General features: G+C 36.5%; 1 protein-coding gene across 1 annotated transcript in view; it reads right to left on the bottom strand.

Annotated features, from left to right (window-relative positions):
* The window catches only part of TYR (tyrosinase), a gene marked incomplete at both ends in the record, with an annotated part of 80,277 nt that extends 73,549 nt beyond the window's left edge, over positions 1-6,728 (bottom strand). Inside the window, one exon of the mRNA XM_080911699.1 lies at positions 5,910-6,728. Coding sequence (XP_080767825.1) covers positions 5,910-6,728 — 819 coding nt within the window. The remainder of the gene's footprint in view (positions 1-5,909) is intronic.
* Between the last annotated feature and the right edge of the window lie 17,836 nt (positions 6,729-24,564).

The following is a 24,564-nucleotide window of genomic DNA, read 5'->3' as shown; positions in this document are numbered from 1 at the left end:
AGGGAAAAATGTGTGTGCTAAAATTGTATAAAATGATCTGTAAGCTATATGAGTAAAGTAGATGCAAAACAGAAATGAACTTATTTAAACAGCTCTTGTCCTTAAAATATCTATTTCTTTGCATGTGAAGGTATTTGAAAATCCATAAGTATAGAATTTCTGATTCTAAAGCTTTGTCTATTTCATCTATTTTCTATATTAAGAACTTGTGAATGGTTTTATAAAATGAGTCCATCTTCTGTTAGGAATGGTTGGCTTTGCTTTGTCAATTGACACCAAGTCAGGGCCATAAAGAAGTGATTTTTATTATTATTTTTTTCATTCCTTTTTGACTAATAGTCCTCAGGAACCTTCCAAAAGATCTTTTAGCAGAAAACACACCTACATCCAATTAAGTTACATTAGAGAGTTTGGATGAACCTTTTCTTTTCCTGAAATGCCAACTGCCATTTGAAATTAATAGTGCAATATAATACGCAGTTGCAGAAACAATGTAAAAAAATAGATTTGTTGTCTTTCTGTTTAATTCAGAGTAAGGGGCAAGGATAGAGACAATGTTAGCATTGTCACTACAGTCCTGCAGATTATACTCAGAAAGATAGCTTCTAATATAGAGTCTGTTATATCCATGGTCTCAAGCAGGTTACCCAGAGCTTTCTGTCTCTAAGTGGAGAGCATAATGCCTCTTTTTTCAGAATCAAATAGTCTGACATATAACTGATCCTGATGTATCATTTAAAGCACTTCTCATACATAGGACTCAAAACTATGTGGCAAACCAAACTAAACAAGTAATTTTCCATGAACTAATGTTTTAAATTGTTTTATAGTAATATTGTATTGAGCCATTGTATAATTTAGAAACAAAAATATCTATAAAATATTTAAGTAACTTCCTGTGGGTCTTATAGGTTTGTTAGAGAAGTAATACTTGTTCATGATTACATGTGTAAAAAGGTGATAGTTTTTATAGTATAGTACAATGTTTCTACTCCATTTGGTTCTCTTATTACCATAGAAAACAATCAAATATAAAAATAACAGGGATTTCTTTCTGTTGCTGCAAAATTCTAAATGGCTTATTTTTTAGTGTTTGGCAAATGGCAGAAATTGGACTGAACCCAGGTCTTCTGGTGAAAGTTTGGTTATTTCTCCTTCTAACCACAAATGATTTGTAGCTTGTGCTAGGAGTACCATGGTCAAATATGCAAATACAAAGAAACAAAGAAAGGGACTGAAGAAACAGATATGTTAATACTGAAATCTCGTCATGATAATGTTCTATTAAATTTAGGAAGTAACAATAAACTGCTGGCTTTTAGACGCCTTTAGAAGCAAATATTTTATTCTGGTATTTAAAGTTTTTTTTTTTTAAACAAACATAAAACAAAAAAACTAAACCATTTGACTTTTTATAAAATCTTTTTTATAGAGAAAAAAGAGAAGCTGTTATTTCATGGAGCAGTTGTCATGGTTACCTAAACCCATGACTTTCTGCTAAAATGTGACTTTGTTTTTCCCCGTGTGGTTTTCATGTGATATGCTTTCCACCTAATGAGTGAATTCCCTGGCTGCAGTTCACATATATCTATCATCAGAAATGTATTTCTTTCCATGCTGATCTATCATGACAGTTCCCTTTGTCACACCTTTTTCTCAGGTTAGTTTCTCTGTTGATTGCATAAACAACATCTCTAATAGTGTTGAACACAGGTATTTTGTTCTTAAATGTCATCCAGTACCTTGCAAACAAAACAACTGTCGACAATTTTAATAGTTCTACTTGAAAAATACTTTTGAGAATAGTTAAATAAGTGGATGAATAACGAGATAGGAAATGACTGATTGCATATTAAAGCTTCCTAAAACAATTAACATTAATTACATGACTTTATGTGCTATCCCTTGTCATGAAAAACATTTCAAATAATAACTCACATAATGTTTAAATTTATTATGATTTATATCATATGGTTTCATGTACACATTCTCCCTCCCCCTTTTTCTCTCGTGTAAACCAGTAAGCACTGCACAAAACGTATTGTTCAAGCAATTGTTCTGCTGGCATTGGTGTGTCTTCTGCATCAAGGATCCAGTGATGTAAAAGATGGGCTGAAACTTCAGCAACCTATCTAGGGTAAGATTTAAATTTATTTGATTTTTATTTTTGTTAACTAAGCATGGATTTATCAAGTTCATTCGGTGAGTATATCATGACCCCTCTATATATGGCTACAAATATATTTATAAATAGTTTCTACCTTGGAAAATCTGACAGTGATATATAGAAATAAGTTTAATAAACTATTTACATGTTCTGGAGTATTATAGAAGCTTTGCAATAAATCTTTACAAAGTGCAGAACAAAAGGGAGAAAATCAATTCTATTTAACTCAGATAGAAATACCTGTCTTTCCAAGACTCTCTGTTTTATGTGATTTTTTAATATTTGCATGATGTTTTCATTAACAAAAGTTCATGGATCATGTATGTACCTGGTGTTCATAGAGGACAGGAGATGTTAGATTACCTAGGACTGGCATTACAAAGTGTTGTAAACCAACATGTGGGTTCTGGGAATCACACCTTGTCAACCAGACGAGAACTCAAAAGAGTAAAAGTAATGATCTGGCAAATTATACATAAACACATTAGTTTGTTTTTAGACCTGCTTTATGCCTAAGTCAATGCAGCTTACATAAATGGCAATGAAGACATAGCTATCTGGGTCCTGTCCTCAACTAGTTACTTTAGACATATCCTCCTGCTGTTTTAGACCTATCAAATGTTTCAGACCTATAAAATGTGAGCACTCTATGAGATATCACAAAAGGTCTCTTAGCTTAGAGTGAGTAAATACTATCAAACCTCTAACTACTCCTTTCTTTTGAGTCAAAAGATATCTGAAGTCAAGCAAGAGTAGAAAAAAGCCTGTATGAAACGGGCTACAGGCTAGCTAATTTGGAAGGTAATAATGAGCTCATTTTAACTTGGAAGCTATTTGATCCCATCTAACACAAAACAGTCTACTTTTAATTTAAATGTTTAGTTTAAACAAAAGCATTCAAATTAATGGTGTGTTTCTTACGGATACTCTATTTTCATAAAGAAAATTAAAGAGAAAACTAAACAATCTCCATATTAATTAAATCTGTGCATCCCAGTGCACATTAGAACCACATTAAGAGGCTTAAAAGTACAAACACCCTTGGGAGGCTGAAGGCAGGAGGATTGCTGAGATTTGGAGGCCATCCTAGGTCGTTGAATAACTTCCAAGTCAGTCTAGAGCCACAGTGTTAAATCTCTTCCTTAAATCAGCAAAGAGCACAGACACTGAAGCTTTACCATAGACTAACTGATTCTGTGTGTCCAGCATGGAACTGGATGATTGATGTTCAAGCAACTACAGAACAATGACAAGAGTTGTAGATGATCATAATATTAACAGTAATTGAACTAAAGTACATAAGCATGCAACTTATTATTTAGTGTTGAAGGGTGTTTTGTCCATGTGAATGGCTCTACAATGTGCCTGGTTCTCAGTGTGGCCAAAAGTGGCCATCAGATCCCTAGGAACTGAAGTTACAAGTGACAATAGTATGGTATCTGAGTGCCGGGAATTGAACCAAGGTTGTCTGAAAAAAACAACCAGTGCTTTTAAACTCTGAGTCATCTTTCCAGGCCAGAACAACTAATTGTTTTATTTCATTTCTGTAAGTCATTGATTAGTGTCCTTTTGAAATGGCATGTTTTTTCTTCAACGCATAGTCACAGGGGTTTCATAAAGACACATTAATTTAAGTTTATCATCAGTTTTGACAATATCCCCCTTTTCATGTTCTTCAATACTCCCCCAATAGAAAGTGAGGAGGAGAGAAAAGTATTCATTTTAAAACTTTATCAAGAAAGGTTGTATGAATGAAGAAAACCAACAAACAGACAGCTTATTTGTCAAATGTGCACATTTTTGTCCCCGGACCTTGCAGAAATTAAATAAATAGAGCAAAAATTATTTATTTGATGTCATTTTAAAATCAGGTGACTTGTTTGCAAAGTTTTTTTGTTTTTTGTTTTTGTTTGTTAAGTCCTTTTTAAAATTTTTGCTTGCTTCTTTCTTCAGTGATTATTTCTCCCCCCCCATTTTGCTAATTTTACAAAAAAGTCTTTTTTCTCCATAGCCCTAATACTGCATGCAGTACACACATGTAGGCAATGTTTTAGCAGTGACACCTCAGGACGTACTAACTCAAACAGACTGTTGTGGTTTTAAACTTTTATTAATTTTTTGTTTTTTTAAGAGAGTTATGAAGTTATGATCAAAAGAAGATAGAGAAAATGTGTGAATTCAATATCCAAGACATTATTTACAAACATTAAATCTGGGTATAATATAGTTGTAGACTCCCTATGTAAAAAATTAATTTATATCTTTTTACTGAGCTCAGTGGATATACTGCAACTTTTGATTCTTTGAGTAATCCTTCAGTTTATCTGCATCAAGTAATGCTATATTGCAAATCTTAATATTGTAACTGAGAGATTTACACATCCAAGCCTGACAGAATATAAGGCAGTATCCAGAGAAATAAAAAGCTAGATGAGAGTTTTGCAGTTCATAAATTAAGGTACAATGACTGAAAATATACAGCAATGCTACTTTTCAGTACAACCCGGTAATATAAAACACACTAGGTTTAGTAAACAGTTGGCACCATTAGCACCAGGAATTAACAGCTGTAATTTACAGTGCCCCTTTTGAAAAATTCCATTTTGGAAGTGTGCAATCAGCAGAGATAGAGGGCATTTGTATTTCAAAATTGCAAGTGTGAGGCAGCATATGGTCTTTTTATCCCATATGAACTGAAAAACAGTTACAATGGAAAAGTTTAAAAGATATGCAGAAAAAACATCCTTCACAGTTGTGTCTATTTAAAGGTAAAACAATTTAACATATATTTATTTATTTCACTATCTTTTGTCCCCACGAAAAATAATAGGAAAAGAAAAAAAATTAACCTCAAAATAACAATCCCTTAATTCTATGTCTAACATTTTTAAAGTAGGAAGACGGATGATTTCTTCTATATCCTAGAGAAAAAGTTAGAGAAGGACAGTCTTCTCCCTGAAAATAATAGAAGTTAGCCATACAGTCCTTCTAGTCATTAGCAAATACCACCTTTGTTATTTACCAACACTGCTATCAAATCCTCATTATCTTACGGTTTTAAAATAGAAATGTGTTTATATTAAACACACAATAAATTTCTTCAATAGGTATTCACATATTCTAAATGCTCAACAGACTTTAATTTTTTTTATTACTTAGCTATTTGAGAGTCAGCACCTTTTAAAATGTAAGCCACTGAAGATTGTTTATGTAATCATTTTCTAATAGGTAATAATGCAATTAAGGTCATCATTGATACTTATTAAATTATATCAGCTCTTTCCCTTGAAAATCCTGGTTAGTAGGTCTGGGTTATGGCCAGAGACTTATATTTTAAAGTAGTATACTTATGGATTTTACCATTACTATTACTTTTATTATCAGAACCATGTACTAAGATAATGTGGTTACTCATCCATTCCTAAATAACTCTGAGCTACTGTTTATGTCAGATACCTTTGGAGGTGCCAACAATACAGTGACGAACCAAAAAGCCTTTGTTTATAGCAGCTGAAAAATCTAACCAAGCTGTTATCTATTAAGACAAATAAACATACAGATTTCTGCTTAATAGCAATTTTGATGTGTTCTCAAAAAGAAATAGAACCAAGAAGCATCAACATGTGTTAGTAAGGCGCCTTTTCTGCACTAAGATATTGGCAGAAATGCTCACACAGACCTTCATGAAGATGTGGCTGTGAAGTACCATTTGTTACAACACTATATATGTAGATCATCTTACCTGCCAGGAGGAGAAGAAGGATGCTGGGCTCAGTAGGTTAGGATTTTCAGGGTGACGACCTCCCAGGTACTCATCTGTGCAAATGTCACAGTTTTCTGCATCTCTCCAGTCCCAGTATGGAATGGTGAAATTCTCATCCCCGGTAAGCCCTTGTATTTCTTGTTCCCACAATAGCAAGAAAAGTCTGTGCCAAGGCAGAAACCCTGGTGCTTCATGGGCAAAATCAATGTCCCTCCAGATTTCAGAGCCCCCAAGCAGTGTGTCCCTTGACACATAGTAATGCATCCATACAAAAAGGTCATAGATGTTGATGTCATTAAACATGGGTGTTGTCCCATTGTTCATTTGGCCATAGGTGCCTGTGGGAATGACATAGACTGAGCTGATAGTATGCTTTGCCAAAGTGAGGTAAGAAAAGAACTTATTTTTTTCTGAGACACTCAAATCAAAAATGTTTCTTCTAATTAAGAGTCTCTTTTCTGTACAATTTGGACCCCCAAATCCAAATTTACAATTTCCACAGTTGAAACCCATGAAGTTGCCAGAGCACTGGCAGGTCCTATTATAAAACACAGAGGGCCAGGACTCACGGTCATCCACGCCTTTGAAAGGGAACTGAGGTCCAGATGGTGCGTTGGACAGAAGGATGTCCTGGCAGAAACCTCTGCCTGAAAGTTGGCCGCAAGGACTTCCATCACCCATCCATGGTGGACAGCATTCTTTTGCCATCAAATTCTTAGAGGAGGCACAGGCTCGAGGAAAATGGCCAGCAGAGATCTGCAAACCCCACAGAAGGTAATACAAAACAGCCAAGAACATTTTCCCCTCTAGATTGTACAAGATCTGCTCAAATAGGTTAATGAGTGTCAGACTTCTTTTCTAGCAACCCCCACATGGACTATCACATGTCTTGGCTAAGACCTATATAACCACTCCCCCTTCCTACATCAAACACTCTCAGTCCTTTTTACACTAAGCTTTTATCTTCTGGAAAGCACATGACGGACTCTTATTCTTAGAGTTTGTACATAGACCACAGTGAAGTACCTACATTGGGGGAAGATATGTTATTTTAATTGACATGAAATGAATAATAATTGAAATTTGCAAATGAGAAGTAATATCTAGACTAGATCGTATCCTATGTATAAAAGTCAAGAAGCATCTGGATTCTGAATACAAACCTGTTGTATTCAGGGATCGGAAGTGGACAACACTCATCTAACTCATTCTACAAAAAGATTTTCTTTAGAACTCAGGATATTGCTTCTGACTACTACTGACCTTATTTACTTTGTACAAGTAATCAGTCTAAAATCTTAAATAGTTGTCTGACATTTTTTCCTTGATTATCTTGATTTACCAATTATTTAGATGACTATTCCAAAGATACCTTACTTTGTTATTTTGGCTTACTGCTTCAATGCATAAAGCTTTCTAGTTCAGAAAACACTCTCTCTCTCTCTCTCTCTCTCTCTCTCTCTCTCTCTCTCTCTCTCTCTCTCTCTCTCTCTCTCTCTCTCTCCCTCTCTCCCTCTCCCTCTCCTCCCTCTCTCCTTTTCTCTGTCTTCATCATTCTCACGCTTTTCGTTATTGTTTTGTTCATAAAAATCTGGAATTTAGTAACTGACTGCTCCATGGTCTGAAGAGAATAATGAGAATAGCCAAGAAACATGTGTCATTTTGAAGCTCCCTTCTCTATGTTGTTTCATACTAAAAGCTGAGTGAAATTATACTGTGAGGGAAAGGAAGTGAAGGTTTGAAAAAACTGTCTGAACACTGGGACTGAGTAAATCTAAGAAAACCATTGCCTTCCTGATGATGCTGGAACGTCAGCCTGCTCTTCTTTTCTTCCCTAGGGTTTGTTTCAGTATTAAGTGTTGATTGCTCCGTAGGATTCTCTTGAGATTCCAGGCAGCCTTTGCAGGTAGAAAGAGCAGTGTGTGGGTGCAGGAAAGAGATGTTTCCATGGAGATTTTGTCTCTAGCTGGGATAAGGAAGCTCTCACATGACTTCATTCAGGAGGCTTAGTCCTTTTTATGCTTTTTTCTCTTAGAGCCAAAAAGAGATTAGCACAAGACCTCTCTCCCCTGAGGAGTTTTTGTTATGTATTACTTGTAGCTAAGTGTGGCCTTTTGTAACTCTTTCCCATTTAGTTGCAAGTAGATTTCAGCTTCTCCAGTAAAACTTAATTAACAACTTTTTCTTTCCTTTTTTTCACTATCAGGCATGTTAGCAAACCTGCTTAGAAAGTACTCACCATATTTTCTAAGGACATTACATTTGCTTTCCCATGGTCATTTTCAAAATCTGCAGAGTCTCCTTAAAGGAATAACTAAAATGCAGTTTGGTGTTTTCATTTTCTTCATAGGACATTAGCAGTTCTCTTTTTCTCTCTGCAGTGTAGTCTACTGTCTTCTTTAGCTTGTTTATATGATAATCCTATCACCAGTCTGGCTCTCTGTGTGTAAATATTCATTTACACAGGTATTTCCTTGTCTCTAGATGCACATTCCGTAGCTATGGGCAAGGTACAGAATTTGAAAACACCCTATCCAATCCTACCTTAAAACAGACTTAATGCAATCTATATTAGCTATAGCTGGGAACTCATTAAGTATACTTCAGGTATTTATTGATCATCTCTTGGGCATTTTCTGAGGATAAAATGGGAATGTTATGACAAATATAATAGGGCAGTTTCCATGACTGTCAAAAATGTATTTATAGGAATTTAATCTTAATATTTATAGCTAGATGTGTTTAAATAACTTCCTAAATTAAACAAAAATTTGAGGTTTTTATTTAAAAAGTTTCTATGGTAAAAATATAGTCTATGAATTTTCAAGACAGGTGCTATGGGCATTCGCTTGATTATGACTGATGTGAGGAACAATCATCTCAGTTGTGATGAGAACATTTCCTAGACATGAGAGTCTGAACTTCATAAAATGAAGAAAGCAAACTGATCATGAGCCTGAATTCTTTCCTCTGTACGTTCTAATTTTAGATGTGGAATAGGTGCTTCAGTCCCATCCTGCCCTGATTTTCCTGTCATATTAGGGAACTGTTAGCTGGTATGAGCTTTTCTTCTTTAAGTTGTTTTTTTCACAGAAATTTTTAATCACAGCAGAACACAAAACTAGGACAGCAATCATTCCAAGATACTTGAGAACGGTAGATTTAGTTTGCCTTTTGTCTACTAAAAATTAATCAGTAGCTTGATGTGATTTCAGACTACTCTGTCATCAAATTTTCTACCAAAAATTTGTAAGGTTTGATTATTTTCAGTAATTGCTTCTTATATACATTATTTTGCTAAAGGTTGCAAAAATGACTGGCTTTGTCTTGTCTTACATTTACCAATAATGATTCTACATGCTACGTTTTTGCATTAAGGTGATTTATCATTGGTTATGATATGTATTATTTTATTACAATTAGTCATTAGTTTGTGAATGTGTGTATTTGTGTGTGTGTGTGTGTGTGTGTGTGTGTTTATACATGGATCAATGTGTACTAGATGTCTCAGTGGAAATTAGAAAACAAATTGTACAGGTCAGTTTTTTTCTTTAGCATTTGGATTTGTTGATTAAACCCACTGTCTTTCAGCTTGAGAGTAAGTGCCTTTTTCTGGAGCCATCTGACAATTTCAGATACAAATGTTAACTATAGTTTTGCTTACGTGTATGCTTAGATACGATTATAGGAAAAAATTTACTGTGATTAATTCTCTATGGTTGGAGTTTAGACACATGAATTTATTCCACAGATATCCAGCTCCTACAGTTCTTAAAACCGTATAGATTTTAAGTGGTAAAAATTTTTAACAAATTATTGATTCTAAATTTGATGCGCTGAAGTCAGACATCATAAATTTTTAGTTAAAATTTAGAGTTACTGATTTTTGGGGGGGATAAAAATTAGGAAAGATAGTAAGAATATAATTTGGATTTGTTTAAACCATCCTATTTATCACAACTTTGGTATACTCAACCATGACACAGGTTATCACTTTAAATGATCTAATGCATGCCAGACACTCAAAATCATAAATTTAAGTCTATCATGAACAGCGAGTGTTTTTATTGGTGAATGAAAATTTAATGTTTGTGATTTTCGTCATTATTAAGTTCTGATTACTGGGAAGATCTTTTCAGTGCAAAAGTCCTAGATGATAATTATTGTATTAGATACTGTATCTGGAACATTCTTTACCAAGCAGTCTCTCTTGCTCTGCCTCCAACTAAAAACTTCCTCTCTTAGAGGAAATATTGTAAGTGAGCTGACATGTCATGCTTTTTCAACCAAAGATTATCTAATTCTCTTTCTCCTTAGAATGAGTTCTTCCTTTTTCACTTTTGTGATTTATATTGACACAACAATATTCAATGACATTGTTGCAGGAAGACTGTGCTGATCTACAGGCTGTGGGATCCTTCTCTGTACTCTTGGTTTCCTTAGTTTGCATTACAAATGTACTCACTAAGTGATTTTTAAAAATCATGGCATACCGTATACTCATTACAAAACCTGAGTCCTCTGAGTGAATAGCTCTTTAAATGTTTATTATATACATAACAACTAGTTGAGTGTATATACAAACTTCTTTGTTTTATTTATTTTACAGATTTAAAATTTTTCAAATACTATAGAAGAAAATATATGGAATGAATCACCATCTTTTTATATTTATTTAAAAAACTTTGAGAGTTTAGACTAAAATTGTCTTTTTAAACATAATATTTTTATTAATTATTTGATAATTTTGTGCAATATATTGTGATGATATTCATCACCATCTTGTACCACTTCCTTCCAAACTGACTGCAACCACTGTACCCCAAATCCTTGCCCTACTCTTTAATTTTAAACGTATTAAGAACAATTTTTGTTTTCCAATACTCTTCAGTATGAGGCCATACCCTGCAACATAGAGAACCTACCATGTTTCACACCTGTTAACAAAACCAACTCTCTAATTCCTAACATAATGCATGGCCTTTTATGGTTATTTTCTATTCAGGTATGGTAGAGATGGAAGAAAAAAATGAGTCTGATTAGAACTTTGACTATAACTTCAGGTCAACAGAACCCGGGGGAAAATTTGCATGTAAGTCTTATAATGAGAGAAGACAGGGAGGGGGAAATGGGAAAATTATCAGGTATTGGAGGGGGGACAGGAGAAAAGCCCTGTGACCAAGCAGAAAGAATAGAAACAGGCAACCTTAGGAGGCAGAAGGTAAGGGGACCATCTAGAATGTATCAGAGTCCTGGGAGGTGACAGATGCTCATGACTCGGGGCGGGGGGATGCTTAGATAAAATGCCCAACAGTGAGAAGAAGGAACTTGTAGAGTCTATCTCCAGTAGAAAGACGGGGCATCAAGTTGAAGAATGGTGTAGATATCGCACAGTCAAAAACTCTGACCCAGAATTGTTCTTGTCTAAAAGAATTGCAGGGACAAAAATTGAGAGGAGCCTGAGAGAAAGAATGTCCATTGACAGGGGATTTATTTCAAGTGAAGGCTCCAAGGACGAGCACTAATACTATTGCTATGGTGTGCTCATAGACAGGAGCCTAGCATTTGGTCCACTCAGAGGCCCAACAAGCAGCTAAAAGATTCAGATTCAGATACTTACACATGACCAATGGATAGAAGCCAGGGTCCCCTGTGTTTGAATTAGGAAAAGTCTAGAAGAAGTTGTAGAGGAGGGTGACCATATAGGAAGACCAGCAGTCTCAACTAACATGGAGCCTCAGGATCTCTGAGACAATGAACCACCAACCAGGCAACATACACTAGCGAATATGAGGTCCATGACACATGCACAGCAGAGAAGTGCCTAGTCTGGCCTCAGTGAGAGAAGAAACATCTAACCCTGAGGAACTATGGTTCCCCATGGGGTGAGGAGGTTTGGTGGGGTGGGATGGAACATCATTTTGGAAATGGGGGAGGAGAAATGAGTTGAGGAACATTTAGAAGGTAGATGGGGAGGGGGATAATGATTGGTCTGTAAAAAACATTAAATGATGATGATGATGATGAGGGAATGCAAGTATCATGCATATTAGAGCATATACCTAAGTATTTAGAAAGTAGCTTTGTGCTATATGAAATTAGGTGACCGATGGTAGTAGGTTCTGGCTAAGGCCTAAGCCTTCTTCAGTAATGAGTTTTTAACTGGGTTCACAGTAAAAAACAAAATACACTGTATTATGAGGATGTGGCTTCAAATCAAGCAAGGAGTGCATAGTGCATGGTTGCACCTACAGCAGCTGTGCCACGGTTCCCTCAGGGCACTAATGTCTGTCAGGCTGTCATTGCTGTGCAAAGGTTATCAGCTGTGTAAGTTCGTCAATGTCGTCTCTCTCATAGCACCCCGTATTAAACTTTCCAGCTTATACAACCTGTTCAGCAGAAAGAAAGCTTCGATATAACTATGCATAAACTGTGTAGATACTATGAGAAATGTTACACAATTTTTAGTACTGTTATTATTGGTTGGAAATGCAATTCCTCTTACTTCAGCTCAAAACATGATTCCCAGTAGTACATGCCTTTAGATTGCATAGTATTATTATTATTATTATTATTATTATTAGTAGTAGTAGTAGTAGTAGTAGTAGTAGTAGTAGTAGTAGTAGTAGTAGTAGTATAATTGAAGATGGAGGAGAAGAATTATTTGACATTTTCCATTTTCTTTATTTCTTTTCTCTATTTAAAAAGACGGGTCATGCAGCCACCAGGCTGAGCACTTTCGCTGATGCTGGGAGGTGCTTGCTGGCAGGAACCAGATATGGGTGCCTCTGAGCATGCTCGCAGCTAACCATCAGACTGAGTACCTAGACCCCAGTGAAGGTACTTCGGTCGGTGGGGGAGGGAGAGGAGGAGCTGCAAGGGGTTGCTGCCTAATGGGAAAAACAACACTGTCGACCAACCAAATTCTCAACAGCTCCCATGGACTAGATCACCAACCATTGAGCAAGCATTGAGAGGCCCATGGCTCCAACTAATATGTAGCAGAGAATAGCAGTGTCTGGCATCAATGTGAGAAGAGGCCTTTGGTCCAGTGATCCAGTTTTCCCAATGTAGGGGAATGCCAAGGCACTGAGGTGGAGAGAAGGATTGGGAGCTAGTGCACCTTCTTGAAGACAAGTAGAGGGGGAGGGGGATGAAAGCAGGGTGGGCCACGGAGATAACATTTCAAATGTAAATACAGATAGTACCTAATTTTAAAAAAACAAAAATAAAAAACCCCAAAAAACAAAAACGGGTCATAGATCGCTGGAGAGATGGCTTAAGGGTTAAGAGCACAGAGTGCTCTTCCAGATATCCTGATTTCGATACCCATCAACCACATGGTGAATCATGACCATCTGTAATGGAATCTGATGCCCTCTTCTGGTGTGTCTGAAGACATCTGCAGTGTTTTTATATATAAAATGAATGAATGAATAAATAAATAAATAAATAAATGTTTAAAAATGAAATGGGTCACGGGAACTTTTTTATTTTATTATCTAACACTTTAATTAGAATGCTCATCAAAATTTAATTGTCAACAAGAAACTCACAAAAATGATAAAAGCAATAAAATTGAGTTTTGTTCACTGTATTGGAAAATGAATGCATGATTTTATAAAGAAAAAAAAGGCTTGGGTTTTCTTTTATTTGGAAGTTATTATATTATCCTGGAAAATCTTTTATAGGAGTCCAAAACATGCTGGCAGTGGGCTCATGCAGTCAAATTAAAAACAATGCTCTCTTTGCCTAACTGATGAAGGTATTTTCCACTGTTATATTCAACTAGTTGTTGGACTGAATTTGTTCTAGGCAAATACACAAACAAGCCAAAGAGGAAAGGCTTTGGAAAATGGGCCTACAGTAAAGTGAAAACCTGGCTGCTCCGGTTAAGGTGAGCTATTCTGGAAGCTCATAAGTTACTTCAAACATGTTTTATTTATTTATTATTTATTTTGGTAATGTTCCGTTGTGTGTGACTTTTAGCAAATCACTAGTGCAAATTGTGAGTTTTCATATCTGTAACATGTACGTGATTATATTTGTTTTGTCTACTTTACGGATTGTTAAAAATAAAAGTTTACAATCCCTCCAGCAATGGAGGAATGTTCCTTCTTCTACACATCCTTCCCAGCATGCACTTTTGCTTGAGCTTTTGATCTTAACCATTTTGATTTGTGTGAGGTGAAATCTCAGACTCCTTTTGATTAGCATTTCCCTGCTGACTAAGGATGTTGAACATTTAAGTGCTTCTCAGTCATTCAAGTTCTTTTTTTGATAACTTTCTGTTTAGATCTTTACATTATTTTTTTTAATAAAAATAAAACAAGTAATGATAACATTGCCAAAAAATTTTTAGTTCAGTTATTTAGTTTCTAGAGTTCTTTGCACATTTTGGATATGAGCCCTCTATTGGATGAAGAGTTAGTAAAAGTCTTGTCCCAGTTGGTGGGTTGCCATTTTGTCCTATTCACAGTGTCCGTTGCCTCATTGAAGCTTTTCAGTTTCACGAAGTCTCATTTGTCAATTATTTGATCTTAGAGCTGGAGCCATTGGTGTTCTGTTCAAGAAGTATTTTCCTGTGGCAATAAGTTCTAAGTTCTTTTCCACTTTCTTTTCTATTAGATCCTCTATTTGGTTCCATGTGGAGGTCCTTGATCTACTTCCACTTGAGCTTTGTGCAAGGAGATAAATACTGATCAATATACATTATTTTACATGAAGACTTCCAGTTAGAACAGCACCATTTGTTGAAGATCCTTTTTTTTCCCCAACTGTATAGTTTTGGTTTCTTGATGCCCCAAGGGAAGAGGGATGCTGGTGGAGGTGAGGTGAGGGTGGGTGTGCAGGTGGGGGAGCACCTTTTCAGAGGCCTGATGGCAAGGGAGGGGGGTGGAGTAAAGAACTCAGGGAGGAGGGACCAGGAAGGGAAGTAATTTTGGGAGTATAAATAAAACACTTCAATAAAAATGACATATTTTCTTAGTTTATGAAAATCAAATACCTTCATAAGCTTATGAAATTCTCTTAATTTTGCATTTGAAAAATTTTGCATGAAGATGCGTATGTACAAGCCACTGCATGTGTGTAGAGATCTAATGACAACTTGAACAAGTCAGGTTTTTTTCCCATAAAGCATCTCAGAGACTGATTTTAAGCCATTAAGCTTCACAGCAAGCACTTTTAACTGTGGAGCTATTTTCCAAATCTGATTATCTCTCTCTCTCTCATCACAGAATCAGGTTTTCATCAGAATCTACGATATTTGGTTGGCCATTGGAAGTGTACCATCTTTCTCTGAATCGTTCATGTTACTTCCTGATCCTCAGAGATGTTTGAATTGAAGAATAGATTGTAATGGTTCAACAACAGACAGTATCATAAAACACAATTTTAAGACAGAGATCTTCTATAAGCAGGAAAGATGTGAATCTCAGTGATAATAAAATAATTCCCCTCAAAAGTTGCCCTAAAAATGTTCTATGAAAATTCTATTTAAAATAAATGTTTACCTGAATAATCTATTTAGTAATTTCTCCTTGACTTACTTTTTTTCTAAATACTTTCTCTATACAGACTCCAAAACAAAGCTTCAGTTTATGAACACATTCCTCAAGCAATAACAGCCTGCCTTCCCAGAATCTCAACTCAACACGTGTACCCTAAGCCTTGACTTGTTGACTGGTTTAAATTTTCCTGAAACAGTGTATTTAATAATATTATACTTCACTTTTTATGGAATATATTTGCAACCACACTGCAAACACTTTATTACAACCCAACCTGCATTATTGTGCTCAAGGCTTTAGCTGATTGTAAAGCATTTGTGTTTACTGAGTCAGAATAATATGCCATTTTTCAACAGATCAAATAAATGCTTCTTTTGTGTTTTTATTTTCCCAAGCACTGAGTGTGACAGCACCGTATAACAGGAAAACAAGCCACATCCCTGCTTTGTAGAAGCTCACAGTCTGGGCAGTCTAGGTAAGAATATAAAAAGGTGGTGTTGTAGCAATTTTAAAACACTTTATTAGGTACATATTGTTAATAATATTGTGGTCAGCCAGGACCCCAGCAGGAAGCAGCTGACATACTCTAGTTGATTCTTTGAACAGAGTTTAAGAAAGAAACTATTTACAATATTGGGGGTGGAGTTTAAGACAAAGGACAGTGGATGATGAAAAGGATCGTCAGAGAAAAACTGCTTGAACACAGACATCACTGTCTTGACAAAGTCAGCTGGCAGGAGCCATGACCTTTGAGAAGAATACAAGCAACTTTCTAGCCATGTGGCAAAGAGGAAGTTGGAAACCTTGTCATTCCTTCTGCCCATAATTTTTTTTTCAGCTGTGAGTAAAGTCAAGCTCACATCAGGGAATGAAGGAATCTTTGAATGTAGTCAACAATCAAGATCACAAGACCTAAAACAATTCAAGGAAGAACGCAATGGACTTGGGTTCCTACGAAACTATTCTTACCACAAATGCCACATAATTCATCTTTGTAAATAACCTGCATTGAATAGTTTTTCTGATCTTAAATTTTCAAATAGAAATGAGGTTGAGAAAGTGTGAAGATATATGAAATAGTAACTGATGGTCCAAGTGAACATTCACCATTGGAACAAGGCACTTATGCTTTACTTCCAGGTTTATGTGTTGGAATTTATACTCAAATGTTGGGACTTTATAGAGCTATAACTCATTCCTTCTATAAATGGGCCTACAAGACAAGATTGATAGGAAAGACTGCCTGAAGGGGCATAATGTCTCTTCTTGCCCATGCAAAAGAGTAGGGTAAACAGATGAATTTGGAAGAAGGGAAAATGCTGTCAAGTATATGGAACAGAAAATAATATGTACAGAAATTACTGCTGTAATTTCAAGTAACAGGTTGAATTTGGAACAAGAACAAGAACAATGAGAAAAATAACACAGTGGAGAAATTATACATGGCTTTGGGTTTGAAGTTCAGATTTAGGTTTGATGGTTCCTATGCACAAATGAGCACGATTGCTATAAATGACTGTTTAGAGAGTGATCATCTTAAAGACAACGTGATAATACATTACTGCTTTCAAAATCCTGCCACTGATATTTACTACAATCCAGGACAACACTGTCTAGTTTTCTATAAATTTCGAAATATTTTATTCCATATGCAGCCACCAAACCCAAGCATCATTGCGGATGCCAAGAAGTACTTATTGGCAGAAGCTAGATGTGGATGCCTCCTCAGAGGTTCTGCCAGAGTCATACAGATAGAATTGAGGATGCTTGCAGCCAACCATCACACTGAACATGGGGTCCCTGATAAAGGACTGAAGGAGATGAAAAGGTATGCGACGCCATGGGAAGAACAAAATTATCAACCAACCAAACCCTCTAGAACTCCCAGGGACTAAAACACCAACCAGTGAGGACACATGGAAGGACCCATGGCTCCAGTTGCATATGTAGCAGAGGACAGCATTGTCTGTCATCAATGGGAGGAGAGGCCTTTGGTCCAGTGTTTTCCTAGTGTGAGGGAATGCCAAGCTGCTGAGGTGAAGGGGAAGGTTAGGATAGAGAAGACCATCATGGAAACAAGTGTAGGGGAAGGGGAAGGAGAGACAGTAAAAGGAAAATAACATTTGAAATGTAAATACAGAGAATATGCAATAAAAATAAAAATTAAATCATATACAGTTAGGTATATATAAATGTTAAGTCTTAGAAGGTTCTCTACTCCTAGTTCCAGTACCACAGATCTTACTTCACCAGTCTTGAAAGTAGCATCATCCAAGCCAACTTAAATTTGGTTCATAATTTAGGACATGGGTAACCAGGATGTGTGTAAGTGTAGAGCTACCCAAAATCATTATGGATGGTTCTGTAGGACCCTTTTGAAGTCACAGAGAGCATACCTGGGGCCCATGGTCTAAAATCATAGTTGCATCCATTCTGATCAGCCATGTGGCCAAGAAGTATTCCTGCTTCTTCATGGCTTCTGGATCTAGAAGATAAAATAGGCCTCTTAACTAATATTTAACTTAATTAATGGTACAAGTACATATAAATTCACAAATAATAATCATGAATAGATGAATTTCCAACACATTAGAGTGACCACTCAGAACAACCACGTACAGTGTTGGAAGATATGCCTAATTCCAGCACTGCTATCCTAGCACCATTAAAGAATCATGGTATCTTTCTTATGTTCGTGGTTTGTTATTTAGTTATTACATTTTTATAGTCTATAGAAATCAAACACTTACACCACAGTTTTCTTCTTTCTTTATTATATTTTTGAACTTTTGTTTTTTATTACATGTGTATTTTGTTGAATTTTTTTGTGTGTGTTTCTATGTGTGTGCACATGTGAATTTGGATGCCTGCAAGGCAAGAAGAAGGCATCAGATTTGATTAAGCTGGAAGTATACCTGTTTGTGAACTGACTGATAAGGTTTCTGGGAATCAAACATCAAGCTTCCGGAAGAGCAGCCAGGGCTATTTCTCCACCCCAATCATGAAGTCTTGACATCAACTGCTATTTGGAAAATTACTGTGTCTTTTTTGATCTTTCACTGTTTGTGAATGTGGTTGTTATAAAAATGTCTTGATCACAAGTCTCAGTTCTTTTGTAAGTTTGTATTAGAGTAGATGTTCTCTATCTACAGTGTATGTAAGTTAGAATCCTGCTTTTACCTGGACAAGAAACACATCAGAATTCGTCCAGATCCACAGTTTAGTCCACACTGCCTCTGATCCTGAGTTCTTGAATTTTAAGTGCTCTTCAAACTTTCAAGCTTTAATCTACTTATTGAGGAACTGAAACTCCATTTTGTTCTTATTGATACTTTTGATATCTTTCCTTCAAAATAAATTAATTTGTCTATTTTTTCCTGCTGGGTTTTCTGATTTACTTACTTGATTTATGGATTCTATTAAGCATTCGAAGCATCCTGTTTGCCTGATACATGTATAAAAAACATTATTTTTTTCACTTGTCTTTTTACTTTGCTTTCAAAATGGAATTATTTACTGGATGGATATTAATAAATTATAATTTATGGATTATGATAATAATGGTTTATATCTGTGACTGCATAAAAATTATCTAGAAACCACTTCTCCTTTGTAGTATTTTGTAGATATTTCATGTTTTATATTTCATCTTTACAATTCATTTTGGATTGGTGTAAAATGTATATGATTTCTCTTCTCTTATGTGGTTAAACAATTGTCTAGTGGAAGCATTTTTTTCAATAGATGGTATTTGACATAAAAAAACAAAAAAAAATGTCCAAGGTACACATAAAAAGTGACTGTAGCTTGTTCTGCTTTATATAAACACACACACACACACACACACACACACACACACACACACACACACGTATATATATACCTGTTTCTGATTCCCATTGTGGAAGGGGGACCAGAAAGACTGTAAAAAATCAGAAATGATAGGTGACCACAAAACGGCTACTGTTTCAAAAAGTTGGGCATGTGAATTCACAGCACCTGGAAAGAATTGTGAATGGTAAATACAGACAGAATCTAAGCATGGAGATGGAGGGGGTCATAAAATCCTACCCTTAACTGGGTAGGTATTGGTAACTTATAGGTCCTTGTAGAGGGAAAGTTATTTTTATTTAAGGGTACATCCAACATGCTAGGTCCTTGTAAATCTAATATGCTCCAGTGAATGACCAGGCACCTAACAATATATAGGCAGCACTAATTAAACTTGACAAATCCTTAAAAATTGAGAATACCAAGTTGAGGGCATATTGAAGTGGGAGTATCTGGGAGAAGAAAGAATAAAGGGGGAGGAAAATGTAAAAAATACAATGTGGAAAACTCTCAAATAATTAAACAACCCTTTTCAAAGTATTTTAAGAATAAAATAAACAATACTTTCTTTAATGTTTTGCAGAGTTTTCATCAAGTGAGTCATTTTCAGATTCTCTTAGAGGCACCACTTCTAGTCAGTGTTTTTATGCTAGCGCCATGTTGTATCACTTTTTCTTTGTAAACAGAAGTTTTGACTTGTGTTTTCCAGTGTTCTTGCCCAAATATATGCTAGCTACTCTTGTCCTTTTGCACTTTCTTTCATACAAGGCTTAAAAATATTTTCTGATATTTGAAGATTTAAAGAATCACTATCTTTGGGAATAGAGTTGCCCATGTTTCAAAGGATGGCACCACACCCATGTGTACATGCATATTAGTAGATGGATGCAGGAGTTTATCAATTAAAAAAAGTAAATGCTTAAATATGAGCTGAAGAGGAACAATCATGAGGCCTCAACCATACACAGAAGAACTACAGATCATTAAGAAATTCTGAGAGTGGGAGAAATAATTTTCCCCTGGGAAGAACACACCAATCTGTTATTTAACACAATGATAAGCTTTGATAACACACATGCAAGTAACATTACATAGACTGCAACACACACACACACACACACACACACACACACGTATATATGCACTGATAAGAAAAAGAAACCATATATATATAAGAAAGTAAGTATATTGGGAAGGTTTAGAGAAAGTAAGAAGGGGGGAATTACATAATTTTATTATAATCACAAAAAATTTTGAACAATGAATGGAGGACATGAATGTAAGAGAGAGACAGTTAAAGCATCAGGTTGAGCTTTAAGGTGGTAATGATGGTTGCAAAGTAAACATTTTTGTGCGTAAATGTACAAAACTTTGTATCAATATTCAAAAATATTATTCGTATTAAAAATCATGTGATATTAGTATCATTTTTTATTCTTTATGTAGGACAATATTTTATTGTGTGCATGTAACACATTCTTAATCCTTCAACAATTTGTGTATAACAAGGGTTTTTGCCTTTCCTCAGCTATGGGGAATAGTGCTGTATCTATCTCCTCTAAGAACTGATATTGCTTTCTTTGACTATATACCCAATGGACATACTTTTTTGAATATATATCCAGTAGGATGCTGGGTCATATGGCTGTTTATTTCCAGTATTAGAAGATTTTACATACTATTTTACATGACTGATGTATTAACATTTTTACTGAGTGCATTATGATTTTCTTTACCACATTCATTGTCACAAGCACTTGTCACTTGATGCTCTTGATGACAGGTATTTTAACATAAGTGAGATGCCAACTTACCAGATCATTGACCTACATTTCTAAGAAAGTTGATGATGTTGAATGTTTTTAAATATCCATTATGGATATTTATATTCTATTCTTTGAAATGTATCTGTTTAGATCTGTCACTAATTATAAAATTGGATTTTAATGGGTATTAAAATTATTGAATATCTTATATTTTTAGACATAAACTTCCTTATAGTTGTACCATTAACTTTGCTCTTGTATTTGTTCATTGTATTGATAAATATTTTTGCTTCTGGGAAGTATTTTTGATTATGTAAATGCAATCCTATATTTTTTGTTTTGCTTATTGTGATTTAGCTCTTTCCCTCAAAATTTTCTCATACATATGCCAATGCCTTAAATTTTTTTCTGTGGTACTTCAGATACTATATTTATTTATTTAATCCATTATACATTGGTTTTATATTTGATATGAGAGATAATTGTTTAGCTTTTATTTTTTTTATAATGTAGATATTGTATTTTCTGGTAATTTTGAAAAAAAAAAAACAACTGACTTTGCTCTGAATAGTCTTTTTGGTACTTCTGTCAAATATGAATGTGGATATGTTGGTTTGTTTTTAGCTCATTCTGTCCAAATTGTCTACATGTATTTTTAAGTCAATATCATATTGCTTTACATACTATAGCTTTTCGGTATATTTTGATTCAAAGAGTACTAATTTATTCTTTTTCTTCAGTATTGCTTTAATGTTTTAATCTCTACATTGTTTTGAAAGACCTCCGAAGGGAGACCCTCACTCAAATCTCAGGAGAGGCGCGCACCCAGCGAGGCACCAAGACCAGACTTGCTGCAATCGCATGAGGAAGTTTATTGAAAGTGAAAGAGTGAGATCTCAGGCCAGCATGCTGGGGTCTAGACTCATACACCACGCAGGGGTAGAGGAGTTCGACCCCGGCCTGAACTTGTACCAGGCTTATAAAGGCAAAAATCACAAAGGAGGGGGAGGACAGGGGGAATGAGGAAATTCATAAGGGAAAGAATCATACATTTTTTTATCAGTACACCCCCAGGCACACCTAGGGCGTTGGAACATTCCACAGAGGTCATCCTGACCTTCTGTGGTATTTTGGGAACTCAAATCTCAAGAAAGTGGGATTTCCTGGGTGGGATTTCCTGGGAGCAGCAGAGGAAATCCCTAGGGCAAGGAATCAGTGTCCTTTGACAACCTTTTACTCTTCAGTTTTGAGTTAATATCTTTTGACATCCTTGTCACTTCTATTTAATGCACTATTATACTCTTTTAGTCTTGGCAATTAGGGAAGAAAGACACCAAAAGACATTCTAACAACATGAAGCCTTTTGTCTTGTGAAAGCCCATTTTCCCAATACAGGGAATACCAGGGCAAGGTGGTGGAAATGAATGGTTTGAAGTGGGCTCATTTTCATGGAAGCAAAAGGAGGGGGAGGAGAGATGTGAGTGGGCAGAAAGGGAACATTTGAAATGGAAATACATAAAATATTCAATCAAAACTTTTTTTTTTTTTAAAGCAGAGTCAGTTCTCCTGCTCTCATGCCTCACCACCATGAACATCTCCAGAAATAGCATCACTGTGCTGCCCAATCAAAGCTCAGGGCCCTAATCTCGATGCTACAGCCAGGGAGGAGGCAGGACCAGCTCTCCCTACCACCAAGGGTGGGGTGGATTGGCAAGAAAAACAATAAGGGCATTAACTGCTTGCACTCACAACACTTCATTCTAGGGGAGTGAGAGGGCCAGATCACCAGCACCCTGTCCCCTGACACACCAGGGTAGGGGTACTGTGCTGCCCCAATGAGATACTGGCAAGTGGAAGAGCTAGCTCTCTCAACCCTGGGCAAGTTCTACTTGCTGCCTCAGGTGGTTAGGGGTGAGAGAAGCAGGGCATCACCCCAAACCAAAGCCACCTCATGGCAGGAGAGTGGAGAGGTCAGTTCTATCAAGGTCTGTCCTGGGGATGACTCTCCCAGTCCCCCCTCAGCCAGGACCAGCACAACTGTGCTGTCCACACAAGATCCAAAATTCTCTCAAAATTTGCAGCCAAAAATGGACAGGGCCATTTCATTCACTCGCATAACCCTGGGGTCAGTTCTCTGGATTGCCAAAGGTGGTCAATGGTGAGCAGAAAGAGGGCACCTCTCTCTTTCTCTCAGGTTGACTCATGGCAGCTGAGTGGCAGGACCAACTCTCCCCTGCTCTCATTTTCTTGGCTGGTTCATCTACAACTCTGCTGCTGTGCTGTCTAGGCAAGGTAAGGGTCAGGGTTGTCCTAGGAGCTCATGACTCCAGGGGACAGTTTGACAGACTAGCACAGGTGGTAAGGAGCAAAGTCAAGGAATCACCTTTGCACCTGTCCCACACCATGGGAGATGAGTGACAGGTCAGCTCTTCCATACTCACGACCTAGAGATCAGCACGACTATTTTCCTGTCACAAGAGTCAGTTGTCTCTGCTGCCTGGCCATGGCACAGGACAACTCCCTGAATAATGTCACTTGTGAGAGATGGAGCCAGCTCTCTAGAGCATTACATCTTGTGAGGGATGGGACCAGTTATACACAGCACCCGGACATCCATGCAGTCCCTGTTGACTGCCACAAGAGACATCTCTAAGTTCTTTAGCGATAATATGAACCAAGGACCCTGACTTGGCTCTCAGTGGTAGGTGAGGCTGAGACTTCATCATGGCCCCAGGAGACATGGCTGACTACTCATAACAAGCTACTCTTTCCTCTAGTCTCCAGTTTCTTCTTTCTTTATAATGCTCAAGCTACTCTACTTCTCCTTCTTTCCCATATGACTGCCACATACTTAAACTTTGTGGAGGTTCTCACTGAAGGCTGGTCATGAAGCTGGGAGCCCCCTTTGTGACATCATCCATCCTACCATACTACATATTGTGGCAACAATCAGAGGACCATCTTTGCTGCGCACTGGAGCTGGAAGGTAGATCTGTGGGTGGTAAAATGGTCCTCAGATCTCTGGGCTGCTTTATATGACTTTTTGCAAGTTCTTTGCTTAAGTGTACTTTGACCACTAAGCCAGTAATCAAGCTAGGATGAATTAAGTACTGCCATCTGCTATAAAACACTACCATCAACAAGGTTTCTCTTTATCCATTGCCAGAGAGTAACTATATCAATGATCCTTAACATTGTTTGCAAAGTGGCTAATTTTATGTCAAACCATTTGCAAAGAGGAAACCTCAGTTGAGAAAATGTCACCATAAAATTGTTCTATTACCTTGTAGAACATTAAATTACTAACTCATATAGGAGAATCCAACTCACTGTAGATGTGTCATATGGGATGGTTGTCCTGGGTTTTTGTAAAAAAAAAAAAAAAAAAAAACTTGAAAAGCATGATTACCAATTCATATGGAGCAAACCAGTAAGGGGAACTCCTCCATAGCCTTTGCAGCAACTCTTGCTCTCAGGTTCCTGCCGTTCTTGATTTCCTGCGTCCTCCTTCAGTGATGAGTAGTG

This window comes from Micromys minutus (genome assembly GCF_963924665.1).
Source record: "Micromys minutus genome assembly, chromosome: 2".
Lineage (NCBI taxonomy): Eukaryota > Metazoa > Chordata > Mammalia > Rodentia > Muridae > Micromys > Micromys minutus.
The sequence above is the reverse complement of the archived record's forward strand: the minus strand, read 5'-3'. Positions and strand labels throughout refer to the sequence as shown.